Source organism: Danio aesculapii, chromosome 16 (assembly GCF_903798145.1).
Source record: "Danio aesculapii chromosome 16, fDanAes4.1, whole genome shotgun sequence".
NCBI classification, from domain to species: Eukaryota; Metazoa; Chordata; class Actinopteri; order Cypriniformes; family Danionidae; genus Danio; species Danio aesculapii.
The window spans coordinates 1,467,667-1,491,189 of record NC_079450.1 but is presented as its reverse complement, the minus strand read 5'-3'; the positions used below and the strand labels follow the sequence as shown (position 1 = coordinate 1,491,189).

The 23,523-nt window shown below is 36.0% G+C and overlaps 1 protein-coding gene across 1 annotated transcript in view; it reads left to right on the top strand.

Annotated features, from left to right (window-relative positions):
• Nucleotides 1-6,310: 6,310 nt before the first annotated feature.
• The window catches only part of wdtc1 (WD and tetratricopeptide repeats 1), a 37,514-nt gene continuing 20,301 nt past the window's right edge, over nt 6,311-23,523 (top strand). The window contains exons 1-6 of the mRNA XM_056475896.1: nt 6,311-6,515; nt 9,507-9,662; nt 10,850-10,933; nt 14,604-14,650; nt 16,019-16,130; nt 16,666-16,853. Coding sequence (XP_056331871.1) covers nt 9,597-9,662; nt 10,850-10,933; nt 14,604-14,650; nt 16,019-16,130; nt 16,666-16,853 — 497 coding nt within the window. The 5' untranslated portion in view covers nt 6,311-6,515; nt 9,507-9,596. The remainder of the gene's footprint in view (nt 6,516-9,506; nt 9,663-10,849; nt 10,934-14,603; nt 14,651-16,018; nt 16,131-16,665; nt 16,854-23,523) is intronic.

The following is a 23,523-nucleotide window of genomic DNA, read 5'->3' as shown; positions in this document are numbered from 1 at the left end:
TTTAGGGTTAGACATACTGAACATAGAGGAGTAATCATCTTTCACTAATGAGGCCAAATCTCACCTCTTTCTTTCTGTTTTCTGCTTTCCCAGATCCCTCTAAACACTCCATTCTTTGTTTTTAGGGTTAGGGTGTTTGTTAGGGTATGGTTAGGTTTGAGTTAGGGTTATGGTTGGGTTAGGGTGTTTGTTAGGGTTATGGTTGGGTTAGGGTGTTTGTTAGGGTTATGGTTTGATTAGGGTCATTTTTTTGCTGTTTAGTTTTAGTTTCTCCTCTTTCTTCTTCTCCATCACTGTTGTGTGTCCACTGCACAGATTGTTATTTAAGAGCGATTGTTAATTATTATACACTTCTCTGTCCTCACCTGTGCGCATTGGCTGTCATTAGAGTGACGTCAGCTTCCCTCCTCGCCTGATTGGCTGGAGGAGGAGCTGTCAATCTAGAGCTAATGGACCAATGGGGAGGCTTCAGCCGGCCCCCATTTGCATGCAGCTCTGACTGCTACACTCACAGGAGGAAGTGCACAATGTGGGAAGCAGAAGCAGAAAACAGCATAATGTCAGAAAACAATGGAAGTCTGAATTCCTGATGATTTTATTTGGTCACTGACCACATGTGTGCTGCTCTTCCTATCATTTCTGTCAAATTGAGAGCGGCCTACGAACCCCATGGAGTGTGTTGAAGCTGTTTTCTGCTGATCAAACTGTAAACTATTGTCTTCAATAAAGTGGATCTCTGACTCCTGCTCTTTGTTCATCACACCGGCTCCTTGCATTAACATAAGTGAAATCCTTCAGCGTAGTGATACGGGACTGTAATGCACTCAAAACATGCCTGAACTACTTTATCTGTGTGTTGATCTGACAATAAGTGTGAACAACACAAAAACAACACATAGAAGATCTGTTTTACACACTGCATACTCAATTTAGCCTTTATAGAACAATATTTCTGCATCATGTCATGTTTAAAGCACATTGCCTTGCCATTTATATGACAATGTGAAATATAAGAGTGTGTTGACTGTGATTTGAGGAATCCTACTGTAATATCTACAGAACTAGCGCCAGGGCTTTATCAATGTCATCACCAAATGTTGAGCTTTAGCCACAGAACAATGGTTAGAATGGAAATGTCTTCATTTCACAACAGTTTTTAACACTCAGAAAATATAGTTGGTAAACTGTTATGCAAACACACACTAATGCTTCAGTTTGTGCTAGCGTTACACTCACACAGCACAGTACACTCAAATATTAGCTAATAAGTGAAGTGAGCTAGCTAGTGTTCACTGAGTTAAAGAGACCCCTGGTGAAAATAAGTCTACTAAGTTGTATTGCAAATATATTTTTAATTTTAACAGTACATTGCAAGTATAAAAACCAAAAGTTTACTTAATTTAAATATATTAAAAGTGTATTATTACCATACTTTAATATATGAAGAGTTCAGATGCAAAACCTCTAAATGCCATCTGAAATGTTCTCCTAAAATGACCTTTTGTCAGCCTCCTATGTTTATGTTCAAGTATTTCACTTTAAAGGAAATGTAAATAACTTATTCGTCACTGTAAAAGTAAAATTACTGAGCCTACACACACACACACACACACACACACACACAAGAGTCGGAGAAAACTCCTAATAAACACTGAAGAGCAAATCCATCGATGCGCAGCTCTACAGATCCCGAACCATGCAAGCCAGTGGTGACAGCGGAGGAGCAAACTTCACCAATTGGCGAAAGTGAAGAAGAAAAAACCTCAAGAGAAAGCAGGCTCAGTTGGACCATTTCCCCTCTGGTCAAATGTCTTGTGTAGAGCTGCAGTCTAGGTGCCGGAGGCTGGAGAACGCAGGACATCAGCGAAGACTCGTCCGTCCCTGGAGTGTCACAGGAATCAGACTCTCTACTCCTCCATGACCACCACAGCAGCTGCTCAGGATACAGCCTGGTCCAGGATTATAGAAACCTTGGGATCATCTCTTCACAGGTCTTGGATCGCATCAGTGGCGCTGCATAGTCTCTAGGGGTCTCGGGATGAGTATCCCCAGGTGAAAATACATTCTCAGAAATAAAGGTATACGAGCTGTCTCTGGGGTGGTACCTTTTCAAAAGGTCCATATTAATACCTCAAGGGTACATATTAGTACCTAAAAATCACAAAAGTGTTCCTCTTAAAATTTGTAGGTACTAATATAGACTTTTGAGGTACCAATATGGGCCCTTGAAGTAAATGTGTACCTTTTGAAAAGGTACCACCCCAGTGACAGCTCGCGTGCCTTTATTTCTGAGAGTGTAATAGAGAGAATAATTAGCGAAGCTGCTGTTCATATATAAACGAGATGCGTGGAGCACATTCATGCATCAGCCAGCCATAAATGAGAAGGCTCGACCTCCTTTACTCGACTTTGCTATTCTAGGTACGACCAGAAGCTCTGAGTTTTGAGACCTTAAAGAGCGAGTTGGATTGTAGCGAGACAGAAGATTGGTTAGATAAACAGGAGCTAGATTATTTAAAGCTTTATATGTAAGAAGCAATATTTTAAATTCAATACGAAACTTAACAGGCAGCCAGTGTAAGGAGGATAAAATTGGGGTGATGTGATCAAATTTTCTAGACCTGGTAAGAACTCTGGCAGCTGCATTTTGTACTAATTGAAGTTTGTTAATAGAGGATGCTGGGCAGCCAGCAAACAGTGCATTACAGTAGTCCAGCCTAGAAGTCATAAAAGCATGGACTAGTTTTTCTGCATCTGAGATGGATAGCATACTTCGTAACTTAGCGATATTTCTCAGATGAAAGAAAGCAGTTTTTGTGACATGGGATATATGATTTTTAAAAGTTAAATTACTGTCTAATATGACACCCAGATCTTTTATAGTAGAGCTAATGCTAACTTTGTATCCCTCTAATTGTAGGTCGAGTTGTGAGATCTGCTGTGTACAGGATTTAGGCCCAATAAGTAATAATTCTGTTTTGTCTGAGTTTAAGAGAAGATAATTGTTGGTCATCCAGTCTTTAACATCTTTAATACACTCAGTTAGCTTGGACAGATTAGACGTCTCGTCAGGTTTAGTTGAAATATATAATTGAGTATCATCTGCATAGCAGTGAAAGCTGATCCCATGTCTTCTAATAATGTCTCCCAGGGGTAGCATGTATATTGTAAACAGCAAAGGGCCTAAAACTGATCCTTGAGGCACCCCGTATTTTACTGGGCTGATTTGTGAAGGCTGTCCATTAATATTCACAAACTGGTAACGGTCAGCTAAGTATGACTTAAACCATTGTAGGGCCTGTCCCTGGACACCTGTAGACTTTAAGCGATTAATAAGGATACCATGGTCAATGGTGTCAAATGCCGCACTAAGATCGAGTAGAACTAATAGCGAGATGCACCCTTGGTCAGCAGCTAAGAATAAATCGTTGGTTATTTTCACTAATGTAGTTTCTGTACTGTGATGAGCTCTGAAACCTGACTGAAACACTTCAAAAACATTGTTCATCTGCAGAATGGATTTTTTCTTCTGGAGAAAGTCTTATTTGTTTTATTTCGGCTAGAATAAAAGTAATTTTTAATTGTTTTAAAGCCATTTTAAGGTCAATATTATTAGCCCCCTTCAGCAATATTAGTTTTCGATAGTCTCCAAAACAAACCACTGTTATACAATGACTTGCCTAATTACCATAACTTTACTAATATCTAGTCAAATATTATGTGCTGTCATCATGGCAAAGAGAAAATGAATCATTCATTTTCCTTCAGCTTAGTCCCTTATTTATCAGGGGTCGTCACATCGGAATGAACCACCAACTATTCCAGCATATGTTTTACACTTCCAGCCGCAACCCATTACTTTATTTATTTAAACCTTTCCACTTGTTTACTGCAACAGAATTTTTTTATTAGAGGGCGGGGCTTATTTTTGAGCTCAACCTCTCATTTTTCACTCTGAGCAACTAACAGTTGGAGAGGCGTGTCTATGCATATTTCAGCCAATCAGAGGACTGCAGTTCAAGAGCAGGCAGACATTGATTAAAGATTCATTCATTTATTCATTTTCCTTCAGCTTAGTCTCTTTATTCATCAGGGGTCACCGCAGCGGAAAGAACCGCCAACTTATCCAGCATTTGTTTTACACAGCGGATGCCCTTCCAGCTGCAACCCAGTACTGGAAAACACCCATACACACTCATTCACTCAAAACAAGGAGAACATGCAAACTCCACACAGAAACGCCAACTGGCCCAGCCGGGACTCAAACCAGCGACCTTCTTGTTGTGAGGCCACAGTGCTAACCACTGAGCCACTGTGTCGCTTAATTTACATGGACTCACACAATGTGCGGTAGCAAAATAGACATTGTAAATATTGATTTCATTCTAGTTTCACCAGCTAATAGTTAAACAAGGGCTAATCAGTAGGCCCACACGGAATCTGTTTGTAAATGTGTGTAAATTTATATTTATTATATATATATTTATTTATTTATTAAGATTTATTTTTGGCCTTTTTGTATAGGACTGTATTTAGACAGGAAGCGAAGTTGGAGAGAGCAAGAGGGCTAGGTTTGGGAAATGTCCTCAAGCCGGGATTCGAAATCAGGACACCCTGACGTACTACTGCACCATATATGTCGGCACGCTAACCACTAGGCTATTGGTTAGGCTATAACTCAATTATCAGTCAATCAAAGGCCCAGCAGTCAAGCACATAAACACATAGACATAACATTGCAACAGGGGATGTGAATATAGTCCGATAAGGGCGGGCAGCCATCCGGTCCTGCAGCTAAAGAGCGCTGGTCACACCATCCTCCAGATTATTATATTTATTTAAATAAATTTCACTAATATTCTTATGATATAATAATAGTAATATTAAAATGTTCAGATTATTTATGTACATTATAGTTTGTACAGTAATATTTTCTGTCTTTTAGTAGAGATATTATATAAGAGACTTGCTTTGTTTACCAAATTAGCGGATCTAGTTGGATTTACATTGTAAACATTAAATAAATGTTTTTTTTATTTTATTATTATAACTTTTTTATTTTATATATTATATATTAAGTTTTTAGTAATGATACTCCTTAAACCATTCAGCATAAATCCGCAGATTTTTAACACGATTCTCAGCAGGAATAGCAAAACATGTCTGCAGATTCTGTCTGGCCCTGCTTATCAGATACAGATTAAAGTCAGCCAAATTTACTTTTTGATAAGTGAATTAAAATAATGATACGAGCAGTCTTTAGGGACAAAACTATATAATTTGCTAACTTAATAGTCATCTAAGTAATTTATAATTTTTACCTTTAATCAGGAAATGACTTGAGAACATTTTGAGGTTGCCAGATATTCTTCCACATTCACAAATAATCAAACCACAGAGTACTGACCATTTAAAACACATTAGAGTAATCAATGTAAAGTAAAAGTAAAGTAAGTTCGGGTCATGGTCTGATGCTTTTGTAAAGTTTTCAGAATAATGTCATGCAGCATTTTCTTTAAATTATTAATTTCATTGCATAGTGAGTAAAATTACATACACATGCATTAAATAAATGACATCATATCACAAGCATAACAGCAGAAATGTCTGATTTTATGTGCAGTCGTTTTATTTGCATATGAAACTTTGATTTATAAAGGATTTAAGCTACTTTATGTATGTTTATTCCATAGGTTTGTTCAGATTTTGTCTACTACTATTATTAGTTTCAACAGCTAGCTTAGTTTTGATATTAAAGTGAGCAAAGTTTAATTTAGGTAATTTAAAAATAATTTAATAAGCTACAGTCTTATTACAGGAAAACAAAAATATGACTCACTTTTTAAGACTACTTGAAGCACTTTATACAACTGACCCCAGATGACTTGTACTTTGTAAATTTACCTTCGGCTCAAACAGGAACTGCGTTGAGAAACATGTTGGGGTTGCCAGATATTCCTTTTATGTTCACAAACCCTCAATCCATATTAGAACAGTAAATATCTAAAATAAATACATGCAAATATAATAATAATATTTGTGAAGTAAATCGTGTGAAGCGAATGTCATGGTTTGATGAAAGTTTTCAGAAAAAAATGTCAAAGCAGTGTTTTCACATCACGTTCCATTGACAAAAGTACAATTACAGGCATGTCGGATAAATCAATTACATGATACTACAAATATAACATAATAAAAATCTGATTTTACACACTAAAGTTGGATTTTAAAAAACTAAATATTTAATATATTCATTTATTATTCTCTAAATACGTCGATCGCCGATTTGTATATGAACGGATCTGGCAACCCACGCTGTCAGCGTTCAGTCAAGGAAGCTCGTTATTTCTGTGGCTTCAAAATCTCACCAGTGCTTCATAACAGCTAGTTATTTATTCTCCAGCCTCATTAACAGCGACTAATTAAGGTGTTTAGATTAATTCGAGAGATTATATCTGAGTTTTACGCGTGGTTTTCGAGCTCTGGATCTGCGTAGATAAAGGCCAGACTCTCAGGTAAGACGCTTTACACACACATACGCACTACACAGACACTTACACACTGCTGGCATTAGCTGTAGATTAATAAATAAACATAATTTAATGTGTTTAAATGCGCTTTCTGTGTGTTTAGAGCTGTCTGAATGGTTTGAATGCGCAGTTTTGATGCTGTCGCTAATCGGCTAATGCTAGTCCAGTCTGTTTATGTTTTGGTGAAGCGTCACATCAGCTGACAAGACACAATATTTGAATATATTTAGTTTATTTCACATCAATACACTTATTTACAGTGGATACATCTATATTGGCTTGTGTTAAATGTGTTAGATATGATTGATAAACTATACTGGAAACTGTATGTCACTATTCATATGATGCGGAATGTATTAATAATATGTGCAGATTATAAATGAATTATTTATGAACATATTCAATTTGATTATGTCAAATTTTAAATCATAAAAGCTGTAATGTTATCGTATACTGAGTACTAATTAGAAAGTTTTGATTAAAGTCTATTTTCTACTTTTAAATATGTCTAATATTTGCATTTCAAAGAAATATGAATGCTTTAAATCATCAATGTTGCATAAATCGATCAAAAGTTGTGATAATGGCATTTATAATGTCACAAATATTTGATCAGAAATGCTGTTCTGATATTTTTATCCATTGTGAATGCTTAAAAAAATAAAATGCATCAGTTTGCTGAGAAATATGAAGCAGAATGATTGTTTTCAGTAATGATAATAATCATAAATATTTCTTAATTGTCAAATAAATCCTAATAATACACTGATTTCTGGAGGATCATGTGACTGAAGATGAAAATTCAGCTTTGAATCACAGAAATAAATGACATTTACTGTATATTCACAGAGTACAACTATTTTAAATTGTAATATTATTTCACAAATTTTACTACACTGTTATTGGTAAAATAAATGCATTCTTGATGAACAGAAGAGGTTACTTGCAAAAAATAGTAATTTATCATTTTTTAATGTTTATTTTTAATTTTGTGTCATAGAAAACAGTTAATAATGTTTAACTGCATTATTTTTTATCAAATAAACGCATTTTTGATGAACAGAAGAGATTACTTGCAAAAAAATAGTCATTTATTGATTTATTTTTTTCTTTTATTTTTAATCTAGTGTCATAGAAAACAGCTGCATTATTAACTGCATTATTTTGATCAAATAAATGCATTATTGATGAACAGAAGACTTTACTTGCAAAAAATTGTAATATATTTATACTTTAAGTTTATTTTAAATCTAGTGTTATAGGAAGCAGATATTTTAAATTAATACTGTTTTACTGCATTAAAAATAGTTATTTATTGATTTATTTTTTAGTTTATTTTAAATCTAGTGTTATAGAAATCAGATATTTTAAATGAATATTTTTTTACTGCATTTTAAATAGTAATTTATTGATTTTTTTTTTTTGTTTAGTTTTTAATCTTGTGTCATAGAAATAAGCTAGTTTAAATTGTAATAACATTTACTGCATTATATGTGATCAAATAAAGAGATTTTTGGTGAACAGAAGAGATTACTTGCAAAAAATAGTCATTTTATTTATACATTTATTAAGTTTATTTTTGATTATTGTCATAGAAAACAGCTATTTTAAATCGTAATCATATTTCACCAATTTTACTGCATTATGTTTTGATCAGATAAATGCATTCTTGATGAACGGAAGAGATTACCTGCAGCAAAAACAAAAATAAACAGTAATTTATAGATTTTTTTTTTTAAGTTTACTTTTAATCTAGTGTCATAGAAAACAACCATTTTAAATTGCAATAATATTTCACTGCATTTATTTTAATCAAATACATGGATTATTGATGAACAGAAGACATTACTTGCAAAAATTTGAATTTATTTATACTTTAATTTTATTTTTAATCTAGTGTCATAGAAAACAGCTATTTTAAAATGCAATAATATTTTACTGCATCAAAAAATAATAATTTATCGATTTCTTTAAGTTTATTTTTCATCTACCGTCATAGAAAACGACTATTTTACAATACAATAATATTTTACTGCATTATTTTTAATCAAACAAATGCATTCTTAATTAATGGATGAGATTACCTGCAAAAAATAGTAGTTTATTGATTTATTTTTAAAGTTTATTGTTAATCTAGTGTCATAGAAAATAGCTATTCTAAATTGCAATAATATTTTACTGCATTATTTTTAATCAAATAAATGCATTCTTGAAGAACAGAAGAAATCACTTGCAAAAAAATTATTTATTGATTTTATTTCTTCTTTAAGTTTATTTTTAATCTGGTGTCACAGAAAACAGCTATTTAAAATTTTAATGACATTTTACTGCATTAAAATTAGTAATTTGTTGATTTGTAAATAGTAATATTATAAAATAGTAATTTATTTATTAGGTAATTTTAAAGCTAGTTTCTTATAAAACAGGTACTTTTAATTGCAATAATATTTCACTGCATTAAATTTGATCAAATAAATAAATAATTGATGACCAGCAGAGATTACTTGCAAAAAAGTAATTAAATACTTTATATTTAAAGTTAATTTTTAAAATAGTGTCATAAAAGCAGCTATTTTTGATCATAATAATATTTCACTGCTTTATTTTTTAATCAAATAAATGCATTCTTAATCAACAGAAGAGATTACTTGCAAAAAATTTTCATTTATTTATTTATATATATATATATATATATATATATATATATATATATATATATATATATATATATATATATATATATATATATATATATATATATATATATATATATATATATATATATTTTTTTTTTTTTTAAAGCCTATTATTAAATCGGTGTCATAGAAAACAGCTATTTTAAATTGCATTAATATTTACTGCATTATATGTGATCAAATAAATTGATTCCTGATGAACAGAAGAGATTAGAAGCAATGTTGTTTGGATGTGCAGTACGCGGCTCACGTGTTGTTCTGCTTGTGTTTTTGGCTGCAGGATCTCGGCCTCTGCGAGAGGCTTTTTTATTTTTGTACAGATGTTTGCAGATGTTTGGCACTTAAATGCAGAGCCCTGATTGGACGCTCCATGACGTGCTGTGAGACCATGACACTGAGGAACATCACTGGGGATCTCCTGCACCGGCAGATCAGGGTGAGCAAACAGAATTCAGTAGAGTCATCGGGAAATAGAAATGGCATTAGTATATGTATAATCTGAGATTTGGGAATATAACACAATATCATCTCTAATGTGCTGTATCTCCTTATTTGGGTCAACACTACATGTGGGCGGGGCTTGATTTTCTATCTGGGCAGTTGATTGGATGGTTGTGGCTTGCTATTGGTGGATCTCATTTTGATTGGCGGGTTGACCCTGCCCTCCTGTTAGTAAACACCAATCAGAGATAAAATGTTAAGTGGAAGAAGTGATTTTGATTTAAGGTTATAAGACGTGAATGTAAACAATAATTAGCAGTGATTAATTATTTCAAATAAACACTGCATTATTACTTAAAGATGAGCTATTATGCAAAAATCACTTTTATAAGGGGCTTAAACACAGTTGTGTGTCTGTCAGCAGTGTGTGAATATCTCCAGCCTCTAATGATCAACATGAATTAATTCTGCTGTTTCTAATCAGACTTGATCAAATCAGTCTGCAGGAACACTTTGATTGACATTCTCCCTTTGTACATGTCATCAGAGGGGGAAAGCCCCGCCCACTAGTGACCATCTCTCTCATTAGCATAAACAGCAGCCCTGAGTGAGAAGCAGCCATCTGTCCATTAGCCATTAGAGTGTTTGAGCTGCTGAAGATAATGTCAGCATAGACTAAGAGGATTATAGATGTGGAGTTTTAGATGAAGCACAGATGAACAGCGACAGGAGTCTCTATAGACTGCCTTTAAAGAGTGTATGAAATCAAAATGTACAGTGTTTATTTTGCAAGCGCACATTGTTTGTCTTAAAGTAAACAATTAATCTGTGTAGGTCTGAGCAAACTCTGCTCATCTTCTTTGCAATAACAGTCCTTCTCTGATTGGCTTAGGTATGCTTAGTCATGCCCCTTCGATCGTTATCTTGCTGTGAGTGAAAGATTAGAGGTGGAGCTCAAAAATAAACCCCGCCCCTACTCGATATTCAGTTTCATTTGGAAATACATCGTCATACTGAATTAAAATTTGCAGAAACTTCTAGTTCACCTGGACTTCAACAATATTTATCTTTTTTTGTGGGTACATGCTTTCTAGTAATTCATCTAAATATTACTAATAATTTGTGTGTGTGTGTGTGTGTGTGTGTGTGTGTGTGTGTGTGTTTGTGTGTGTGTGCGTGCAGGAGAACAGAGCGCTGGACTTCCAGAGGCACTATCATGTCACTGACCCGTTTATCAAGCGCTTGGGGCTGGAGGCCGAACTACAGGTGATTTATGAGTGATTGTTTTATACTTCACAGTCTTCAGGGTATATCACACACACACACACACACACACACACACACAGTTATTCATAACCAGAGATTACGTTTTGATATATTTCAGTTAGGAAATTTAGAAAATATCTTTATAAAACATGATCTTTACTTAATACCATAATAATTTTTGGCATAATAGAAAAGCTTAAAGGCCTGTTTACACTAAGGACGGTAATTTCAGGGTGCTTAAAGTGCTTGAATTTGGCTTTTAGAAATTCAAGGCCTGGAAAACCTGGGAAATTGGCTTGTTTTGTTGAGAAAGTGTTTAAAATGATCAGGGAGTTTTTGTCTGCAGTTTTCACACCGGAAAAATACAAATGTTGAACTTTAGTGACAATTTAATGCAAAAATACGCGCACAGACTACCGTGATTCCTGTAGAAAAAAATTGTTGTCATAAATATTTTGTGTGTAAATAAAATTTAGCATCTGTAATTATAAAACCGTAAAGGAAAACGGGACGTACTCGTAATTTTACCAGGCTACAATTCCAAAACCTGTGATGAGAACAGACACAGATACGTTTTCTTTGTCTGTTTGTATATGACTGATAAATGTATGATGGGTGTACTTTACACACACCAAATACAGTTTCACCACGGACACGACAACCTGTTTAAGAGTACCAATCAAAAAGCCACACTCCACTGTCAAAATGAGGTCATCGCTGTCACAGGAATTAATAAACAAGCGAGAGCAATCGATCACAGCGATGCGCCTGCTGGACACTCGAGCTCACACACACCGTCTCAGCTAAGATATTTCTTATTTCCTCTTTGAGAAATGTCCATCATGAGCTGTAATAAAAGTTGAAAATTAATTAGTTCCATTTTCAATGGTGGCCAGGAAGTGCAAAACAACATTACAAAGAGTGAAACACTTTTACGAAGCTCGAGACAAATTTACATTTTGGAAAACATTTTTACCCATCATAAGACACAATTACACAGGAAAAACTATTTCACCAATGACCAAACTAATTTACAATTTAGAAAAAATTAACAAGATGCAAAACATGTTTACCAGTCCTGAAACACATTTACAATTACAGATTCCTTACGGAAAAGGAATGTCCCACACACCGGAAGTGACCCGGAATGTCCCACACACCGGAAAATATCAGCTCGTATGTGACTTTGTAGACACAGGTTAACATGAGTCTACAACTATAAAAATCATGGTTTGACCAACTGCGATAAAACATATTAGAGCTATTCTGAGGAAATATCAGTGTGAGAGTATGTGGAAACATGTAGACGCAAGTACATGGAAACAATCAGAGCATAGCATATGTTGACTGATAAAGATATCAAGACCGACATCAACATGTAGTCCTGGATAGCTTAGTTAGATTGGTTGATTGATACTCGCGCTGAACATTTTGTTCTTGGGTTCGAATCCTGTTAATGACATGTCAATTATAATTATTTCTTTATATTAATTTTGGTTCTATACTGTTCTGCCACACAAATATTAAAATGTTTACACCGTGTAGATTTGACATCATGTCCATGATAACAGCGTATGAGTGGCCCTCGTTAAAATATTGAACACATTGATGGAGTGATGCAGTATGTCTGGTGTTTCCTCCGGTCTGCATCCTTTAGAAACTCCAAACACCGACCACATGCTTAAGCAAAACCGTGTTGAGCTGCTCATGTGTTTGCCACAAAACAGGCAAAACATCCCTCGACCGCAGTCCATGTTCAGTCACCATGAACTTTATTTACGCCATGTACTCCACAACACAAATTTACCGCGCTCACCACCAACGACAACAACACTTCATCGTGTCACTTCCAGTGTGGTAGATTCCATGTCACTCCCAGTGAAAATGTTTTCCAAAATGTAAATTTGTCTCGAGCTTCGTAAAAGTGTTTCACTCTTTGTAATGTTGTTCTGCACTTCCCGGCCTTCATAATTTTTGCTGTGTTTCTTGGATATTTTACAGAATCAAAATTAAGAACGAGCTGAGGTTAGTGAGCTAGCATAATGTAAATTAACGTGACAGGCAGCAAGCGCAGAATTTAACAGGGAATCACTTGACGGTGTTTAACTATAACATGGCATTTATTGATTAACCTGCTCTTAAAGCACTGCTTTGAGAAATGTAGTGTCGTCAAGTTTTCTTATTTTATTACTGTAAAATTATTTCAGTTTAAGATCAAGTGGTAAATAAAATCTCCATGTGATGTACAGCTATTTAAAAAACTGCTTTGCCATATTGTATAGACAAGAATGAGCAAATAAGAACATTTTAAGTGTAAAATATGTAAATAAAAGGCTAAATTTAAATCTTTCATCATATACTTCAATTAAACCTTTCAAAGCTTGAAAATATTGTTTAAAAAAAATGGACAAAAAGCATCTCTATGGCCTTATGGAGTATGTAGTAGTTTTGGCAGTGCTGTTGAAAAGGATTTATTGTCATGAAAGGAAAAATTGACCATACTTCCTTTGGTAGTGCAAATTTCTATTTATGTAGCTTTGGGATTTAAGCAATTAAACCATTCAAGTAAGTTTACTTTAAGAAAGGGCCCTAATAAAGATCAGATAAAAAAGTAACTAACTAGTACTCTGAGTAGTTTTTTAAAAGAGTACTTTAGTAGTATTATTCACTAAAATCTGTATTATTTTAGCAGTGAAATATTGTTTTTACTTGAGTACATTTCTCAAGCACATTTAGTGCTTTCATTCATTCATGCATTCATTTTCTTTTTGGCTTAGTTACTTTATTAATCAGGGGTCGCCACAGCAGAATGAACCACCAATATATCCAGCACATGTTTTTACGCAGCGGATGCCCTTCCAGCTGCAACCCATCACTGTGAAACACACTCACATTCACACACACACACACTCATACACTACGGTCAATTTTAACACACCCAATTCACCTTTACCGCATGTCTTTGGACTTGTGGGGAAAACCGGAGCAAACCAACGCCAACATGGGGAGAACATGCAAACTCCACACAGAAAGGCCAACTGACCCAGCCGAGGCTTGAACCAGCGACCTTCTTGCTGTGAGGCAAACGTGCTACCCACTGCGCCATCGCGTTGCCCTCACATTTAGTGCAGGTTTATTATATTGTTATTTATTAATATATGATTAATTAATTATTATATTATTATTATTAATGCTTTTTATTTGTATAAATTTCTATGCAATGTTTTTATGGGTTGCTGAGAATACAGTTCTGGTGTTCAATACGTGGCATGTCAGTCTTGAAAATAAAAGGGTGCTTGAAAAAGTGCTTAAAAGTCCTTGATTTTCATTAGCCTGTGTCTGTCTGAACCCTGTAATTATAATGATAATATAATTTGTACATTTTATAAATGCAAAACAGCAGCAGAGTTCAGACCGTAGCTGTAACAGTGAAGAATAGTAAACGATAAAGCAATGAAACACACACTGAGGACCCCTGCTGGATAAAAGCTGTCAATGCAAAAAGAAAAGCACAGACTAATAAAATAATAAACAGATTGTTATCCTGTGGTTGTTGGACAGAAATATGACTGTCATTATATTAATATTTATAGTTCTCATTAGTGTGAACGGCCATGTGTGCTCCCTGGTCTAATACTAATGTATTGTGTGTTAATTGTGTGTTTTTCAGGGTCACTCTGGCTGTGTCAACTGTCTGGAGTGGAATGAGAAAGGAGAGTAAGTTGTGTTCAGTCTAGAGCTCTGCAATATGACGATATACACTCACTTTATTAGGTACACCTGTCCAACTGCTCGTTAATGCAAGTGTCTAATCAGCCAATCACATGGCAGCAACTCAATGCATTTAGGCATGTAGACATGTCAAGACGATCTGCTGCAGAGTATCAAAATGGGGAAGAAAGGGGATTTAAGTGACTTTGAACATGGCGTTCAAAGCAGAAGAGCTGCTCTGAGTATTTCAGAAACTGCATATCTACTGCGATTGTTCACGCACAACCATCCCTAGGGTTTACAGAGAATGATGCCAGAGGAAAATGGCCAGACTATTTTTAGCTGATAGAAAGGCAACAGTAACTCAAATAAGCACTCGTTACAACCGAGGTCTGCAGAAGAGCATCTCTGAACACACAACACGTCCAACCTTGAGGCGGATGGGCTACAGCAGCAGAAGACCACACCGGGTGCCGCTCCTGTCAGCTAAGAACAGGAAACTGAGGCTACAATTCACACAGGCTCACCAAAACTGGACAATAGAAGATTGGAGAAACGTTGCCTGGTCTGATGAGTCTCCATTTCTGCTGCCACGTTCAGATGCTCGGCTCACAATTTGGCCTCAACAACATGAAAGCATGGATCCATCCTGCCTTGTATCAGCGGTTCAGGCTGGTGGTGGTGGTGTAATGGTGTGGGGGAGATTTTCTTGGCACACTTTGGGTCCATTAGTACCAATTGAGCATGGTGTCAATGCCACAGCCTACCTGAGTATTGTTCTGACCATGTCCATCCCTTTATGACCACAATGTCTCCATCTTCTGATGGCCACTTCCAGCAGGATAACGCACCATGTCATAAAGCGTGAATCATCTCAGACTGGTTTCTTGAACATGACAATGAGTTCACTGTACTCAAATGGCCTCCACAGTCACCAGAGCTCAATCCAACAGAGCGCCTTTGGGATATGGTGGAACGGGAGATTGGCATCATGGATGTGCAGCCGACAAATCTGCAGCAACTGTGTGATGCTATCATGTCAATATGGAGCAAAATCTCTGAGGAATATTTCCAGTAGCTTGTTGAATCTACGATACCAAGGATTAAGGCAGTTCTGAAGGCAAAAGGGGGTCCAACCCGGTACTAGTAAGGTCTACTTAATAAAGTGGCCGGTGAGTGTATATCGTATAGACAAAATAAAAAGTCTATGGTTTCCTATTATGCTCTTTGGTTTATATTGTTATGTCACAAAGTACATTGTTAATAATAATAATTAATAATTAATTATGTTATTTTTAATATTTATTTATATTTTTAGACTTTAAAGCTAGACCTGTTTATTTATTAACGCACTAAACTCGTGTATTTTTCCAGTCTGCTGGCGTCAGGTTCAGACGATCAGCACGCCATCATCTGGGATCCTTTCAGACACAGTAAACTGATCACTATGCACACGGGACACGCCGCTAACATCTTCTCCGTCAAGGTGAACGTTCACGTCTGCTTTCCAGTGTGCATTGCAGAACGTGCTCTTCGTCATGTCTCTGTGTGCATGTGTGTTTGTTTGTGTGCATGTGTGTTTGTGCATGCAGGTGTGTTTGTCATTTTGTGGATATTTTTGCGTGTGCATGTTTGTTTGCCTGTGTGTGTTTGTTTGTTTGTTTGTGCTTGTTAATGTGTGTGCGCAATTGTGTGTGTAAGTGTTTGTATGCGTGTTTGTCTGTCTGTGTGCGCATGTTTGTTGTTTCTGTACTTCTGTTTTGGTTTGCTTGTGTGTTTGTGTTTTTATGTGCTCATGTGTGTGCATGCATGTGTGTGTGTGTGGGCCCCTAATAGTATCTCTGGGAGCCCCAAAACGGCATGGACCCTTAGAATCGTACTAACTCCCAAAACCCCCCCAGCGGCTCCCCATGTGTGTGCATGCGTGTGTATGCGTGTTTGTGTTTGTGCTTGTGTGCACATGTGTGGTAATGTGTGTGTGTGTGTGTGTGTGTGTGTGTGTGTGTGTGTGTGTGTTTCAGTTCCTCCCACACTCTGAGGACCGGATCTTGATCACAGGAGCTGCAGACACTAAAGTGCATGTTCACGATGTGACGGCAAAGGAAACGATCCACATGTTCTCTGATCACACGAACAGAGTGAAGCGCATCGCTACTGCCCCCATGTGGCCAAACACCTTCTGGAGCGCCGCTGAGGACGGACTCATCAGGTACAGAGAGATGAGAAATACAGCTGCTGAATATGATGTTGATGATTTACTTTAAAGCTGCAGTATGTAAGCTTGACACCCAGTGGTTGAACTGGGTATTGCATGCCTGGATTAAAACACACGCAAGCGCAGGCTGCCAGATTGACGTGAGTGTACCTGACCAGGGTATCCGCAGAGTCTTAAAAGTCTTAAATCTCAAAAGCTAAATTTTAGGCCTTAAAGTCTTAAGTCTACTGAAAGATTGTGTTACAGGTCTTAAATCTTTTTTTTTAACAGGTCTTAATTTTCCTTTCTTCATGCATAGCTGTCCAATCTGGCCATTAACACTCATCCAATCACCAATAATCCATCTCAATAAAAGTTTTAGTGAAAAATAGCATAATTCACCATAATTATAATTAATATTGTTTTAATTACTTTCCTTACAGTAACATGTAAGTGTTCTCCATTTATTTAATGCAGAGGATACTGACCTGACCTATATTTTTATTATAAAATTATTATTATTATTATTCTATTATTAAATGTATTAAATTATAATTATTTTTGATAGGGCAAGTGATAATCTTTTCCAACTGGGATATTCGAAAAAAATCCTTAACATTTAGCCCTGTAAAAGTCTGAAATTTCATTCGTAATGGTCTTAAAAAGGTCTTAAAGTCTTAAATTTTACTTTGTGAAACCTGCAGAAACCCTGCTCACAATCGAGCCTAAAGGCTGATTTAAACCATGATCTAACTAAAAGCAACGGCACCTGATAGAAGGAATATTCTCCATATTAAAAGCAGTTTTTGTCCTAATCAACACCTCTAATTGATATATTAGAAACGGCTTTAATTTCTCACAGCTGAACAACAGGATTAACTATGATCAGCTCAGGTACAGCTCATGTGCTTTATTCAGTGTTAAATGCTAATAATGTGAGTTTGGATGTCATTCTATATGACATTTATTACCATAAACTGAAAGCAGCAGCAGATAGTTCAGCTCAGATCTGGAGAATAAAATAAACCGTCTGAAATTGAACTTCAGAACTGTGACTCATCTACATTTACTAATGTTGAAGTGGTTTAATATGTATTAAATAGATTATAAACCTCAGCATTTCATCAGTGAGTGCACTATTCTGTGCTTCTGAATGGCTGTATTTACAGCTCTGTCGTGTTTAGTCTGGTGCAAACAGCCAGATTGTTCATCACTGCTCATCTCGTCATGTAGCGTGTTGTTAGGACACGCGGTTACAATGTAGCCTGCTCACCTAATGTTTACGCTCGTAATATTTATATTATTTGTTAATTAATATCCTCATGTGGAACTCTGAATCTGCATCTCATTTCAGAGTCTGCTACTGCTGCTATTTCAGTTATGGACACATGCTTTGAGAGTCTTTCTGACTGAATGAATGAAATACGCTGTTTTCCAGCATCTGGCAACCCGGGTGCTGAAATATAATTGGCTAAACTGGCATTGAGCAGGTTAAATGACCACAACAATTACAGACATTCCGGCACGGAAAACACACTCAAAGCAGAATATCTGACTTCAGCATTGTTTTTCAGATAATCAAGAATGCTGACATGTTTCTGAAATATCTGCAAACATATTATGGTATTTCTATGCTTACATAGACATACAGCACCTTTTAAAAATTATATACAGCTGAAGACTTTTTGAAGCCATTTTTTGCAATATTTTTAAATTTTATTTTAAGTTTATTTATTTGAGTGGATTCAAATGTAGCGCTGTTCACTGTACTGTGTGCACACATGTATGTATGTATGTATGCACGCTCTTACAGGTATAAATATATTTACAAAGTAACCTTTATATTGTAAGCCATTAGTTGTAATTAATCCTTTAACAGCATCGTAGAAATGTAGCTTAGAAATCAGCATGAACTTAGGTTTTGTTGTTTTTCTATTGTTTGGGATTTCTGTTAAAGTAAAAAATAGATGATTTGTTTCTGTTTACACTGATGGTAATAATAACCCTAATCTATACTGCGCAAGACTCCGACTACTGTCAGATTTACTGATTGAGTTCTGCTTTGTCTAAATCTGGAGTCTCGAGGAACACACACACACACACACGCACACAAGAACAAATGTGCATGGACACACAAAAACACACATGCACAAACGCACATGCATGCACACACAAGAACAAATATGCATGCACATACACAAACACACATGCACACACACACAGATGGAAAAAATACGTACACTCATACACTTGCACATACACGCATGAACAAATGTGCACATACACATGTACATGCATGCACACACACAAACACACTTGCACATACACACACGCAGATGTGCACAAATCAGGACCATGCACATATATATATATACACACACACACACACACACACACACGAGCACCCAGCAGCAGCTCCATCATTTGTCCTCCTTAAGGTTAATGAGGCTCTCGGGAAGGAGCTTTGGTGTCCTTCAACTCTGTGTTCTGCTCACTGCTCCAGATGTTGTGTTGGCTGCATGTCCGTTTGGCCCATGGAGAGTGGTACACACACACACACACACACACACACACACACACACACACACACACAGGCTCTGAATGACGTTTGGACATGAAAGAACACACAGTCCTCCGCTCTTTACTGCTCTACATCTAGAGGACACACCAGCTGGAGGAATATCTGCTTTTTAAACAAGCTTCTGTTTATTATATCTATAATTTGCAGCTTGGTGTGGAGTGTCGAGAGTTACAAACTAAAGTAAATAAAGTGCTAACAAAGTGGATCTCCATCCCAACTTAAATTACAAGCTTTAATAATAAGAACTCTAAAGTTTGAGTTCAGGAAGTGGTGTATCGTAATCCCTTAGTTGCTTTTTCAGAAGTGTAATTGCAGTAATTACAGGAACAATAACACTGGATGTAATTACTAATTGCTTTTAAGTAACTTCCTCAGCTTTTGTAACTCAAGCATGTTTTGTCATACAGTTTATTCTGACGTGCGTGTGTGTGTGTGTGTGTGTGTGTGTGTGAGAGAGAGACATATCATGGAACATTCCATAGGTTGTGTAGTTTCACTTTCTGAAAAACTGCTTGAGTGTGATTTTATAAGCTTTGGAGAAATGAGGACATCAGCAGAGTGTTCATAACTCACCACCTTCTGCTGTGACACCGATGTGTGTGTTTCTCCTGTGTTTCATGTGTGTGTGGTTCTCCTGTCTTTTGTGTTCGCGTTTTTCTTCTGTGTTTGTGTGTATGTGCTTCTTTGTTTTACGTGTGTGTGAGAGTAGGTTTGTTTCTTGTGTGTGTGTGTGTGTGTGTGTGTGTGTTTTACATGTGTGAGAGAGTATGGGTGTTTCTCTTGTGTTTTTTCTGTGTGTGTTTCTCCTTTGTTTTATGTGTGTGTGTGTTTTTTACATGTGTGAGAGAGTGTGTGTGTTTCTCTTGTGTTTGTGTGTGTTTTTTCTGTGTTTAAGTGTGTGTGTTTCTCCTTTGTTATTTGTGTGTGTGCGCATCCCAGATGCCTCCGATCCCAGATCAGCTTCTGGACACTGTTAACCTAGGGGTTCCTTTTGGCACAGTACGGTTTTCTCTGGCATTTGTGGATGTGGCTCCTTATTGTGGTGCTTATAGGTTTGCCGCAGTAGTCCTGAGCCCATGTGGTGATATAGCTAATAGGTGAATGAGGATTGTTGATTGCAGCTAGGTTTGCACGATGCTGGAATTCGTTACCAATCGTTACTGAAATTTTAAAAACGTCCATTTCCCACTAACATTTGAGCGCTGTGAAGCACGTTCTTAAACAGCGCTGATTGGCCATTGTATTCATGTGCTCAACCATGATTGGCTGTGAAGCTCATCAGTTCACCAAACTCACCTCTGTTTACTGAGTGTAACCACAGATACAGGGACACTGGAGTGTTTTAAAGCTGCAATTCATCAGCAGATCACTCGTATGTCAGCTTATAGGCAAACCAGCCATTCACCATTTAACTTTTTTTTTCTTCTGTATTTTTTTTCTTATTTGTATAAAAGGGCAAGGTATAAACGTATTATAGATTGTATAAACGTTTTGGTAACACTTTATAATAACTACACACTATAAATGATTTATTAAGCATTAGCAAATAGTTATTTCATTATTTGTTAAGCATTAACTCTACATTAATAAATGTTAGTAAGCAGTTTATAACTGCAGCTACTAATGCTGTATTCTTGACTTACAAACATATTTATAATGTGCTTAATACTTGTACTTTCATACTTTGTTAATGATTTATTTTTCATTACTAAATTAAGTATCGCATTATTTACCAACCACTTGTATTTAAAGTAGTTGAGGGTTTTTAGGATCATTCTGAATGAGTTAGTAAATGATTAATAAACTATTAAAATCAACATTTATATATCTTATTATTCAGGCATATACTAATAGTTAACTAACATGTTAATAAATGCTTTATTAACTCAACTTCATGCAGTTTTGTGACCTAATCTAAAGTGAGACTATTTATGCTTTATAAATCCCTTATAAATGACAAATAAAGGCTCAGTTAAATTCTAAACAGGGAAATTGACATTATTCATTCCTTTTCATTTAAAGATACACAAATAAAACTGAACTTCAAATGAAAAATAAATCTTTGCAAACTTCTCTAAAATAAAATAACTGTAGAGTTTAAACATTGCATCTTATTATATTGTTAAATTATTATATTGTTGTTGTTGTTTTCTCCAGTTTTATGTCGTATTTTTATCACTCCTGTTATTCAGCAATGTTTAAACTTTACAGTAATTTTATTTTTAGAAAAGATTGCAAAGATTATTGTTCATTTGATTCTGAGCCTTTAGTTGTCATTTATAAGGGATTTATAAAGCATAAATAGTCCTCACTTTAGATTAGGTCACAAAACTGGATGAAGTTGAGTTAATAAAGCATTTATTAACATGTTAGTTAACTATTAGTATATGCCTGAATAATAAGACATATAAATGTTGATTTTATTAGTTTATTAATCATTTACTAACTCATTCTGAATGATCCTAAAAACCCTCAACTACTCTTAAATACAACTGGTTTGTAAATAATGCGATACTTAATTTAGTAATGAAAAATAAATCATTAACCAAGTATGAAAATCAAATTATTAAGCACATTATATAGGTGCTTATAAGTCAAGAATACAGCATTTGTGTCTGCAGTTATACACTGCTTACTAACATTTATTAATGTAGAGTTAATGCTTAACAAATAATGAATTCACTAGATGCTAATGCTTAGTAAATGATTCATAGCGTGTAGTTATTATAAAGTGTTACCAATGTTTTTTGTTCTGTTTTGTACTTATGAAAAACTGTTATTAATAATATATATATATATATATATATATATATATATATATATATATATATATATATATATATATATATATATATATATATATATATATATATATATATATATATATATATATATAAGAATGCGCTCAGTAGTGCTCAAATGTTAGTTTTTAAAACTTCAGTATCGATTAGTACCGAATTCCAGTATCGTGACAACCCTAGATGCAGCGCCGGCTGAGGGGTCGGAGATCACGGTTGTTCAGCTTAGGCTTGCACTCGTGTCCTTTACACACTGAAACTCCTCCAGATTCTTCAATCTTTAATGATGTTCTGCACTGTTAAAGGTGAAATATCCACATGTCTTCCTCTCTTTCTCTGAGGAACATTGTGTTTAAACAGTTCAATCATTTCCTCTCATATTTGTTGTCAAACTGGTGATCCTCAGCCCATCTTTGCTCCTAAAGGACTAGACCTTTACTGATGCTGCTTTTGTACCAAATCATAAACTGCTCCTGTCGCTGTTTCTGGAGTGTGTTGCAGGTCTGAATGACATCTTGCTGCTTGAACATCACAATCAGCCACCAGGGGTAGCCGATCACACGTTTCGACTATCTCTACTAGTTGAGACCTTTGTGCATACTCGCCTTGCCCATAGTCGGCATGAGTGAACGGCGGGATTGCCTCTTTCGTTTCGTATCCTTCTCGTGTCCCTTGGTTCCCACCTGCTGACAGGATCGGCGGTTCTGGCATGGTCCTCCTCCTCCACCTCGTCAACCTGCCTGGAGAACTGAGACAAAACAGTATCTTATTGGAGGAGTTTTTGTGGACGGCAAGGGCACTTACCTCATCTGTGTTTGTGATGTCCCTCGGTGACAGGGGAGGAGGAAGATCCCGGATGCAATGTCTGGAGAGGTGGTGACTTCTCCATTAAGCCTCCGGAAGCTCCCCTAAGCCTCCAGATCAGCCGCAATCCTCATTGTTGGCTAAGGCGAGAGCATTTTGATAGCTGTAAAGCAGTGGTTCCCAACAGAGGCGTCCCGGCCCACAAGGGGGCTTTAGCGAGCTCTGTGTGGGGTCGTGTCATATAAAAAAAAATTAGCATGGATAATTAGGAGAATGATCATGTTGCCTTAGGTTGATTTTATCCCCTGGCTGACCAAAAATTTGTAATTCGTCCTCCACAAAAAAGACTAATAGTAATGACCCAAGCATACTGGACCCAGGTAAGGAAGCTCCAAACATTTCGGGTCACAGTAGGGGTGGGCGGTACACCGGTGTCATAGTCATCACCGGTGTGACATTGCGCCACGACATGGATTTTCTAATACCGTCAATACCCTAATAA